Genomic DNA, 12,613 nt, shown 5'->3' with positions numbered 1-12,613 from the left:
TTCCCAAAGCGATCCAACATTAGCAGGAAGGGCTCAGGACCTTGTCCGGGCACTTGGGTATCAGCTCTACAGTGTCCGGCTCCTTTCATGCCCTAGATGTAATCAAATCCATGCGTGGATCGACAGAGGGGATACCCAAGACATAGATGGGCCTGAGCCAAATGCCTCCAGACACACGGACTCGTTGGAGGTCGGTTTTCGGGCAGACCACTCCCCCTCTTTGGCGTAGGATTTCCATGATGTCTCCAAAGGAGACATCCTTAGGGAGTGATCTTGGGGAACCTTCCCCTTCATCCAGGTCTGTGTCTTCTGTGAGGGACTCTGGAGGAGAGTCCAATTGTCTTCATTTACACGTATGCTTGCAGGGGGGGGGCTCCTCAGGAGGGCTCTCTGGGGAGGTCTCGTAAGCGGGTTGTTCCAAGGTTGGAACGTCCTGGTGCATTATGGCTACGGGCTGTCCCTGAGAGGGCAAGATGGTCGGACCTGCACTCAAGACCAGGGTGGGTCGGGATGGACTCCGAAGACTAAATAGTCACCTTGACCCTGCGAGAACCCTCTCCACCACGTCAAATGCAGAGGAGGAACGGACTTCCTGGGCTGAACTGATGGAAGTTGCTACCCCCTGATCCAACCGGGGAGTCGGAGCAGAGCCTCTAGGAGCCGAGATGCCTTGAGAGATGCTTCTCTCCAACAAACTCGGAGTAGAGAACACCCCCAAGGATCAGACCCCGAGGCTACGGCTCTGAGAGCTCGGATCCAATCTAGTCGGACTCGACACACTCAGGGCACTAGCCGGTGCTGACCACCCTAGGATCCAATGGCTCTGAAACCTGGGGGGGGCAGATCAGAGAAGGAGTAATAGGTGTGAAAACTGGTTGGAATGTGCCCTCTTCGATGGGAGACAGCCCTGGCAAGACCCCTATCTGGATTTGAGTGCAGATAAATCTCTGCATCATCTTGTCCATCTCCACTTCCGAAAGGCTCCTGGTGGAGTGAGAGGACGCCATCCGAAGTGGGCCGGGAGAGCCGGTGGGGAAAGGGCCTGGGGGCGACCGGCTAACGAGAACCATGGGTTCAGAGGAGAACCTTGGGGACCTGAGCCAAGGTGAAACAGGCCTGGAAATAGGTTTAGTCTTCGTCGGGGGGCTGGCCTCCAACGAGTGGTCAGGGGAGCGCTTGAGAGGCAGGTCCTTCTTGACCTTATCCCCTTCCCTGGGCCTCTTAGGGGGAGGGGGAGTCCCAGAGGCTGAGGAAGGGGAAGAAAAAGCATCAGCCACTGCTTTCTTGGCAGGAGAAGCTGGGACATCTGTCCCAGCAGCGGAGGGCAACAGGACGTTTGTCTCGTCTGTCCTTAAGAGCTCTGGGGTTAAACCCAGCACAAATAGGACAGGGATGGGAGGTGGGCCACCCCCAAAACAAACCACACACAGTGTATGGCCATCCGCCGGGGAAGGCTTATGGCCACACTCTGTGCATCTCTTGAACCCAGGCTTTAGGGCGTCCGCCATGCCTTAGCCTGTTCAAGCATCACAAATACACACACTATAATGAGAAAGAAAAGAGGGGAGGAAGATAGAAAAGCCTACCAGAAAACAACTACGAATAACCCGTGAAGGTACAGAAAAGGTTAGAAACAAGAAGGATAGCTAGAAAGATATCAAAATTTAAAGTTTTTATGCTGTAAACTGCAATCGAGCTTGGACCATGCTGTTTCCTCTCAGGTGGCAAACGAGATCTGAAGGGAGACAGGGGTATTATGGGTTAGGGGAGGAGCATGGAGCTCGAAGCTATAGCTGGAAAATGCTGCTGTGTCGGATCTGATATGGATCTGATGACCCACAGGTTGAAGACCAAATGAAGTAAACTACTTCAGATCTGGTATTTTGCAGTGCATAATACTGAGTAATCTAATCATCCCCTATGGATTAACAACTTGCACCTTTGGCATAATAACCAGCTTTTACTGGACAAAAAGCTTTTGTTCTGGATCTACTGGATTTGAGCAGGTATCTACTTTTCTCCGTCAACTAATTAAAGCAAGCACAGGGTTATTCCTGTCCATCATGAAGTTGAGGAACAATCTCCGTGGTGTGCAAATAACTGGCGGCAGTATCTTCAAATGATAACAATAGAGAAATGAGAAGGATTTTCCAGTATATCAACTCAAACTCATACTAATAAAAGAATAACTTCCCCTCCTCTAAAAATTTCACAGTTGAATCAGATGGAAATGGAATCTGTGGGTTTAGTGACGGACCAAGGTAGGAAGAAATGGGAAGTTCAATCACAGCAAACAATACTAGTAATAGACTGGATCAAGTGTCCGTCAACCCTGCAAAACCCACATCTACCCCACCTAGTTCAATTCACACTGGCCAATGTTGTATATATGTGGCAAAGAACTCCACACTGGCCTTTAATTCTACTAGTCTGGCCCCAGGGATCAGTGTTGGTAGTGTCATAGGGCAGGAGCTAATTATCTTGACAAGTTGTGGGCATGTTCAGCAATTCAGGGCTTATGGAGAAATCTACTCTTGAGCATTCAGACAGCTGTTGCACATACTCTGCTTTCTGAAACATCTCCCTTATACTGGCTACTGGGCTTTCAATCCAAGCAAAAGAGTATTCCGACTACAGTCGGTTGTTGGATTCAATGTGTAGTTTCTACCCTGGTGGCAGTACTTTTTAAGTGCTGGAAAGTGATCACTGATGACTGGACACAAGGCTTTACTTAAATGAGTGACAATTTGAGGACATGGGCTAACAAGCATCTGCATATGAAACAGTGATCAGAAATTTGATATATTCTTCTTTTTCAGCTTATTAGAGAATGAGATTATGTGGATTTGATTTTGTTTGCAGGGCATGTTTGAGAGTTATTTGTTTGGTTAGGGCGTATAATTATACATTTGTACGGGTTATAACTAACTGGAATATTGTTTGATATCTGCCTAAGGTGCAGAACCCATTTATAAAAGGTATGTACCAAAGAATAATAAGTTTGTTTGCATTGATCATCCTTTTACTGATGGTTTAATGAGTTAAGTTGAAACATGGCAATACATCCTTTAAATTGTCATTGTTAAACTATCATGTCAACTGTTACAATATGAGGTTATCATTTGTATGTTTCACTGAATAAAGTTTGTGCATTAAAACAATAGAAATATTATAAAGGTAGGGTAGCACATAGATGCTGAAGGGGAGAGAGAGAGCCCTGCAGCCTTTATTCTGATATATTACAATAATGCACATACCCTGTGGTTGCCCAGGTACAGAAGCACCTGACAACAGGAACAAATACAATGTTGTAACACTAATATCACAACTCTACCAAAAGGTGCTGTGTAAACAGAGTTCATCAACTGTATTACTAGTGTGAAATGATTCAAATGGATTTTTTCTTACTGTTATTCAATGCTCTTTTAAAACTTGTTCTTTAGAACAAAGCACAATTTCAAAACATCCATGACTACAGAAAGTCAAAACCTGAACCTACTTGTCAATGCATATTTTCTCAACCTGAGGGACTAAGACCTGAAGCAGCCTCATAATGGTTTGTAGTGGCAGCTTCGACTTCCACGACATAACCTAGGGAAAGAAAGAAAACAATCTTGTCAGAACATAAACATACTGTCAAGATCAGTTTAAGACTGTAACTCAAAAATTCACAGAGATGTGGAAGCAAAATATAATGGTCATCAATATTATAAATTATACAACTAGTTATTCAAATCCAACACAGAAAAATCTTGCCAAAAATGTTTACCAATCTTGACTCTAAAGACCCCCATCCTGTTATTCCACTACCTCCATAAACTGTCTCTATAGTAACTCACCACACCCTTCTTCCTTAACCACTATCTTTGTCACCTTCCCCTTTACTCTGTTCTCTTTCATTATTCCCCTTGCTTGTTACATTCTACTCAATTTCCTAGAACCTCTTACATTAAATCTCCAAAAATGACTCTAACTGTAAAATCAAAATTTACTAAAATCCTACTCTTAAGCATAATTTCAACTATCCTGACCTACGCCTACATACTCACCTCATTTGAAAAACCATACTATAACCACTTTAACTACTCCCATAAACAGACAACAATTCACAATTCTGTCTTCCCTAAAAGTAAACTTAAAATTACCTCAACTTCCAGCTACATACTACCTAAATACCATAGACTCTCCCACATTAAATACCATACAGCTACTATAACAAGAGTGAAATATCTAACAATCATTATTAATAACCCCACATCAAGACTTTGTAAGCCTACCTTAAAAGATGGCGACATACACCCCAACCTTGGCCCTACAAATTCACCTACCCTGATAACCCAGCCCAAACTCCCCAGCCCAAACTCCCCAACTCTTTGCTAATAGGACATCTAAATATCCAAAGTGTTAATAACAAAGTAACCCAACTTCATGCCCTTCTAGATACCCATAGCTTTGACATCCTCTAACAGAAACATGGTTAAAGCCAAAGACCAAAGACAATGAAATCATTCCCCAAGGATACAATATACTAAGACTAGACCGTATAAAAAGTAAGGGTGGTGGAGTTGCAGTCTTATTCAAAGAGGGACTTCAAATCTCCACCTTATCATTTGACCCACCACAAGATAGTAAAGCTGAAGTACTTGTCACTAAATTTCAAATAAACCATAACAAATCTTTATATATTATCTGCATCTACCTTCCACCTGGTAATAATATTAGCACCATAGAAAACATCCTAAGCTGGGTGTCCTCTACATACCCCCAAGAAACTATTATGCTTGGTGATTTTAATACTGATTGGACAACTGTCAAAGCTGATAATCCCTCCTCCCATATCTACCTTCATGGATTTAGTCAAACTATCACAACCTCTACCAGAATCAACAAACCAAATAAAAAAAGAGCATCCTAGACTGGATTCTTATAAATAGACAAAAACAAACTTACAACACAGGAACTCTGCCAGATGATGTTAGCGATCATACTTTAACCTATATCCTTAGGCATAAAAATGATATCTCTAATCCCCCCATCTATAGAAACATACGTACCAATAAACACTTCAACCCAACATTATTCCAAAATGAACTAAGCGCTTGTAACTGGAACCCTCTAAAAACTATACCACTTCAAGAAGCTGTTGACTATCTAAACTCCAACTTCTTATCTATCCTTGACAAGCATGCACCCAAAAGGACCATTAGAATGAAAGCCAAACCAGCCCCCTGGCTTACTAATGAAACCAAACAAAAGATCTTACTTAGAAATAAAACCTGGGCAAAGTGGAGAGCTAACAAAAATATTTCTGATCAACAACTTTTTAAGCAACTGAGAAATACTACAAAAAAGGCAATACTCACAGACAAAAAGTACTACTACTGTAAAATACAGCAAAATCACCAAAATAACCCCCAGAAATTTTGGTCTAGTGTATATAAACTCCTTTCCCCAGGGCACTCCCATACACCTATCCCGCTTCAAGCAGACCCTAACACCCCCCTCCAAACAGCCAATGCCTTCAACTCCTTCTTTACAGAAACCATACAAACACTAGCTAACCAACTTACTCCAGACAGCTTAAACCTTGCCACGTCCATACCTAGTACTCTACCAGTATTCTCTATTCAACCAATATCTACCACTTTCATCTACAAACTCATCCAAAAACTTAGGCCTTGTACCCCTTCTGCTGACCAGTTACCTTCTGAATACCTCCAAAAAGCAGCCAAAGTAATTTCCTACCCTATATCCATCCTCATAAACAGAACCATTAAGGAAGGTTACATTCCAAACATCTGGAAAATCTCCCATATCATTCCCCTTCACAAAGGCGGCAACTCAAATGACTACTCAAACTATCGACCAATAGTACTCATCACCCTTAGCAAAAATCATGGAAAAATGCGTTCATCATCAACTTTTAAACCATTTAACACAAAATAACATAATAGCTAAATGTCAGCATGGTTTTATGCCATCTCATAGTACCACAACCGCTCTGTTATCCTTTACAGATGTTATAAATAGAAATCGTAATAACAACAACCTCTCATCTGCACTCTTTATGGACCTCTCCAAAGCTTTCGATATGGTTAACCATGCACTTCTGATCAACATTCTTGAATCTTTCTCTCTCGACTCTTTAGCTATTAAATGGTTCAGGTCCTACCTAACCAATAGACAACAAGCAGTTCTCTGGGCAAATAATATATCATCCCTTCTACCTGTTACACTGGGAGTCCCTCAGGGCTCCATTCTAGGCCCACTTCTTTTTTCTCTTTTTATTAACGACCTGCATGTAGCAATCCCACAGGCCACCTGCATTCAATATGCAGATGATTCAACATTAATTTGCTCAGCAACCTCACCATCTGCATTACATTCCCTGACTCAGAATGTATTTAACACAGTAGAAACATGGTTCACAAAATGTTGTCTCCTTCTTAATGCGAAAAAAAAACAAGCTACTTCTCTTTACACCCTCCAATAAGTCTACCCCAATTGATTTCTCTGTCATTTCCAATAATAGCACAATCATACACCCTGACTCTACAACTAAACTGTTAGGAATTACTATTGATAACAACCTTACATTTGATAGTCACATAAATAACACCATTAAAAATGTCAACAGGAAAATTGGCTCCTTATATTGAATCAAAACTTTCTTAACTCCAACAGCTAAAACCAAAATTGCTCATTCCCATTTAATTTCTACTCTTCTTTATGCCTCTCCCATATACACCAACCTCAAAAAGAATAACCTTGTCAAACTACAGCATGCCTATAACAGCATCACCAGATTTGCCACTGGTAACCCCTTTCGAACTCACCACTGTCTAAATCTAAAGCAGCTGGGCTGACTTGAACTTCAAAACCTTCTGAAAATCTCCCAACTAACCATGACCCACAAGATATTTTATCAACCTAATAGCACTCCTATACTATCCAATCTCATAATCCCTTATAAAAACCTAAACTCACTGCGCTCCTCTAACAAGCTTCTAGCTAGTATAACCAAAACTAATAACTTGGTTGGAGATTTCCTGTTTTCTAACACAGTGGGAAAAGACTGGAACCTCCTTCCCAATGAACTAACAACACTTTCTTCTTTGCCTCTCTTTAAACAAAGACTAAAAACATACTTTAAAACTCACTGGTTATGTCCATGTTGTAAACCCGAGTAACCTTTCCCTCTACTAATGTTACTTCTACACCCTACCAATTTTTCACACATATTTCTATAATTTATATGATGAAGAACTGAACTGGTGACTACAATAAAACAATTTGGTAGATTCTAGCCTGCTTATTGTTAGTACAACCTAGTACATAATAACACTATGTCACTTTTATTGTGTAATAGAATTCATCTCACCATTCTTAATGATTTCTATACTAGTGCAAATATATTTTTGATCACTTTTTTTTCATTATTATTACTGATTTTTGTATACTCATTTGAACTACTTTCATTTACTATGTTTCAACTATGTGTACCATCCTTGTTGCTGTATTTCAAGTAATGATCTAACTATTAATGTTGGAGCTTTTCTCCCCGGGCCTCTACTGAAAATGGAAATATATCCAGCTAGACTAGCCCAGTCAACAAATGTAAAATAAATAAATAAAATAAATAATAAAGACGTGAAATAAAAATACTACAGATGTATAATTACAATTGTTAACTCCTAGTTTCTCATGACAGTGCTGGTATCAAATAATACTACGGAGTCTGTCCAGTCTGTCTACTAACATGCAGTTATGGCATACATTCAAATGTCACAGAGCTAAAGTACACTTAGAACAAGTGCCAGCACTCATAATCTATATATATGTATGCATGCATTTCAAGTACAATGTTTTACCTTGCTGATGAACAACCCTCAACTCTCTTATTTTCCAAATCGGAAATTCTTTCATTTCTGGTAGGCATGAGCTGATCATGGAAGGCTGTCATTCTAGCAGCTGGCATGGTGGTCTGTTTTAGTCCTAAACCGAGGGTCCCAGCAATAGCCTGAAAAATCACATCCCACACTACTGGTGAACTGATGTTTGCATGCAGATCCTAGCTACACAGTGTGTTGCAACATGGTGGGCCTTGTGCAGACATGGCCCTTAATGCTGCCTGCTGTATTTCAGAGCCTCTGTTGGAAGTCACTACCCTCCCTCTCCAAAGAATGGGCAAGCTGGCATCAGGTGCTCACTTCCTAAGTGTACTGTCAGAGACAGGTCCTGGATCAAGTGTTATGTGATCACAGATAACAGAGACTGGACAACAAACTAGCAAAGAAAGAAAGCAACTGACTTAGTACTGGTATATTCTCTGCCTTGGTCTGAGACCAGTGAGAGCAAGGGGAGGTACACTGCTGCATTTCATGATTCAGGTTGGCACCAATGACAGTAACAAGACCACCACTGCTGCATTTTATCCCACTTTTGGGTGGCACCCATGAGAGTTAGAAGATATACACTGTTACATTCTCTAGTTTAGGCTAGCAGCTGTGAAAGTAATGGGAGGCACACTACAGGCCAGACTGCTACCAAAGATGTGAGAGGGTGGTACATTTCACTTTTGCTGAAACTGTCAGTCTGCCCCCCCTAATTAAACTATGTCAGTCTATAAGAAACCTAATGCAGTATGTACTGCCCCTCCTAGTTAGTTAATGTTTGACAGAAAATGAGAACAGGAAATGGACACTGGGTAAACAGGATTTTATCCTGTTTTTCCAATCTGTACAAATGCAAAATCTTACTACTAAAGTTGGGTAAGGGTAATCTCTGTCACAGATGGAAGGATGCATACCATCTGGCCTTAAAAGACAAGCCCAGTCAAAATTCCTGCCATCACAAAATACTTCTTCACTTTAATCCAACCCCAAGAATACCGCATACACACCAAAAAAGATTTATATTAGTACTCTTACAGACAGTTTTATGCTATCTCATACGTGGAGATTAAGAAGTCCGTTCTCATCAACAATCGGGACTAAAGTTAACACGATCTACAAAATTTTTGGCCTTTCTGGCAGCTCAGTATATGAAACTTTCTACTGGCCCTTCCTCTTTTACCCACAATCCTCTACAAACTAGCTTCCACTCTGCATCCATTTAGCTGTGCACCCAGCTTGCATCAGAGAAATGGCCCCAGGCTAAGCCATAGTTCTTAGCTGTCCAGATTTTTGCAGAATGTCCATATTGTTGCCTCATATTTTCAGTCTTTTTCTCTTAAAATCTGTGTTTTTTGGCAGACAACTGGTGACTAAAGTCATTAAATAATGACAGACATTTGAGTTTCAGACTCCATATCCTTCAGAAAAATGCATGCCAACACAAAACCTGTTACTCTATCAACTTTCAAATGTTTATAACAGTAATATTTAAAATGTGTCAATATTTTGGGGCCTTTACTCCCCATTATTTTTGGCTTTGACTAGATTTCTTGCACTAAGATGTTGAGAGGTATACGTAACCTAGTGTTATTTTCTGAGACTTTATACAGTACAAAAAATGTGAATTTTGTCTTAAACATTACCTGTACTCATTTGTTTCTTTCTGTTCTAGGAAAGGATCAACATTTTAGATTACAGCAATCCACGTTTTAGACTTAAAGCTTTTTTTCTTACTTCTCCTCCCATGTCTTAGCATATTTTCTGCCTTGCCTAATAGCTATTCTGCAATATAGTTCTTTGTCTCTTGTTGCTCCTAAAGTTCTTTGTAATTTGCATTTCTTTTTTGACTGTGCAGTTGGTTAGTTTTTAAAGAAGGAAAGAAAAGCTTACAAAAAAATCCCACCCCGGGACTAACATATAGGTTCATAGGTTTATACTAGGCTATCTGCCCTAAGGCATTTATAAGCCTAGCCCAAAGTTTTGTGGCTTACGCCACCCCTTATACGAAAAAATACTGTGCCCATTAGTTTGTTGTGCCTCTGTCCAGCAGTGACACAGAGATGATTCCCGGGGTAAACCTATGATCTCCCACCCACAGGTCAAGATTTCTCTTGAACAGAGCCAGTGAGGTGCTCTGCCTCACATGGACCGGGATTTTATTCCACAGCATAGGGAGCCTCTGAGTGATAAATCTATCCCTCCAGCACGTCCTATTTATATCCGTGCTAAGGTTTAAGTCGCTTGCTCTAGTGGTTTTGGTGGATTTGGACTTTTTGAGGTGGAGCATGTCCATTAAGTCCGGGTTGGACATGGCCTTGTATGTCAGGCACATGTCACCTCTGAGCAGACGGTATGCGACTGAATAGAGCTGGAGTTTCTTCAATCTGGCAGCATATGACAGATTTTGGAGTCCCTTTATCCTTTTGGTGAGGAACTTTTGGTGTCTCTCCAATTGCTGCAGATGTCAGGTGAGATACTTGGTGCATTTTTTTCTGTTTAGGAGAATAACACTTCAAATATGACTTTGCCCCTGTTAGAAGCAGGGAAACACTAGTTACTACTGACTAAGCTAAACAATACCTCTACATCTGCTTCTATATGGGTTTTGACTTGAGGACCACTTCAGGTTCACCCCATCAGCTTCTAGAACTGAGCCTATAACTGAAAAACCTAGAAAAAAAGGACGCAAATAAAGAGAGAAAAAGAAACACGGGGTCGACAGAGTTGATAGAGTTAAGACACAAAGATCCCTCTCTGCATCCTACTGGGATAAAATATCTTTCCCCATTTGTGGTATTCCATATTCCTGATGAAACTGTGACAAAAAAGTCTTATTAAATTAGTAAGAAATGAGTGTTTCATTGTTTTCTAATCCAGATGTCAGAAGCAGTTTTGTTTTTTTTTCTATGTCATTATCAGCAAGATGTGAGATCATTCAGGAATCATTCAGACTCTACATCTGAAACAGACTACAGACAAACTACAAAAAGATTAGGTATTTATCAAAGGTCAAGCAATAAAATACCCTTTTGTCTTTCCCCCTCTAGAAAAGATAGAGGCACTTCACTGTCTGCTTTTTCAGCCATAACAATACAGGCTCTCCTCTCATCTTCATTGACATGCAGGTCATACTGTGTGTGAATTATAACCAGCAGTAGACTTGATGCTGCGACTGGAGTGTGTGTGTGTGTACTGCAATTCACTGACAGCATTTCTCATGAAAGCCATACTGCCTATGCATATAACTGACTGCAAACTAGTCAACCACCCTTGAGAAAACAAAATTAGAAGTTTCGTACTTAACCATAACTTGTCATCTGTGTTGTCCAATTTCATTCTTCCCCACTGATGGGTCCTAGGATCTGATCTCGGATTCGACTGGGCCACTTCACAAGATTAATGATCCAAGGCTCGAGCTCCTCCTTCTTCCATAAGGCCTCACTTCTCCCTTACCTCTTCAGATCGAGTTTGCTGCTCTACAGACGGTTATCTATAAGGATACATATGTAGTAACATAACATTACTATAATCTGGAGCTCAAACCTAGAACCTATGGGTTCCTAAATTCCTTTAGATAGCTCTCAACAGCTTAGGATGGGGGAAAGCTAGACAGGACGTCAGGAAGAATGAAACTGGACAACACAGATGCCAAGTTATGGTAAGTACATAACTTCTAAATCTGATGTTGTCCATTTCATTCTTCCTCCCTAATGGGTCAGAGTCCCCAGCTACATAAATCTTGGGTAGTAGTCTTCATGGAAGGATATGCCAGGGCACCACTGAACCAAAGAATGCACTGTTACTGGAGACAATATACAGTTTATAATGCAAAACAAATGTCTGTGACCTGGACCATGTCGCTTCTGCACAAATCTCATCAATAGAGGTCCTCACTGAAAAAGCAGATGAGGTAGACATTGACCAACTAAAATGAGCTTTTGGGGGATGGGATAGCTGCATGCCTTTCAAGGAGTAGACAGTAGAAATGCAATCTGTAATCCACTTTGCTAGTGTGACTGTGGACACTCCCTGGCCTAGTCAACTAGGTGACAAAGATACAAAAAGCTGCTCTGATTTTCTATGTCCTGTACAGGTAAAAACACAACTATCCATGATCATCAAGCAAATATTTGCCCATGTTGGAATGACTGGGGAAGAAAACTGGTAAATGAATGGAATGGTTAATATTCCACTTTAGGCATAAAGGTATGATTAGCTCTTAAAGAGACCCTATCTTTGGAGAAGGAGATACAAGGTGGCTTGGATGATGCAGCTTGCAGTTCAGACGCTCTTTTTGCTGAAGTAATGGCCACGAGAAAAATGTTTTTCCAAGATAGAAACTTTAAGTCACAGGAATCAGCGAGTTCAAAGGGCTTCTGAGTGAGACCTTGAAGAACAATGGTGAGATCCCAAGGAGGAGACATAACCTTAATGGGGGGGGGGGGGGGGGTCCTAAGAAGAAAAAACCCTTTCATAAAAGCCTTACATAATTTGGATGTTGAAAGAGAGAAGGAAAAGGAAGAAGAATGTTCCCCTACATGAAAATTAGCAATTGCTGCTAGTTGCAGCTTTATGGTGGAGAAGCCGGCATCCTCTTGCAAAAGTAAGCTTAGGGACACAAGTATAGCTAAAATAAGGGCAGAAAAGGGATCAATATTCTGTTCCTCTGCCCAAATTGAGAATGTCTTCCACTTACTGTTATACACCTCTTTTTGTGG

At 41.0% G+C, this 12,613-nt stretch overlaps 1 protein-coding gene across 1 annotated transcript in view; it reads right to left on the bottom strand.

Moving 5' to 3' along the window:
- HID1 (HID1 domain containing) overlaps positions 1 to 12,613 on the bottom strand; it is a 1,473,500-nt gene that overhangs the window by 196,353 nt on the left and 1,264,534 nt on the right. Inside the window, exon 17 of the mRNA XM_044090525.1 lies at positions 3,500 to 3,591. Coding sequence (XP_043946460.1) covers positions 3,500 to 3,591 — 92 coding nt within the window. The remainder of the gene's footprint in view (positions 1 to 3,499; positions 3,592 to 12,613) is intronic.

This window comes from Protopterus annectens, chromosome 12.part0 (genome assembly GCF_019279795.1).
Source record: "Protopterus annectens isolate FY-2018-M chromosome 12.part0, PAN1.0, whole genome shotgun sequence".
NCBI lineage: Eukaryota > Metazoa > Chordata > Ceratodontiformes > Protopteridae > Protopterus > Protopterus annectens.
This window is presented reverse-complemented; position numbering and strand designations above follow the sequence as displayed.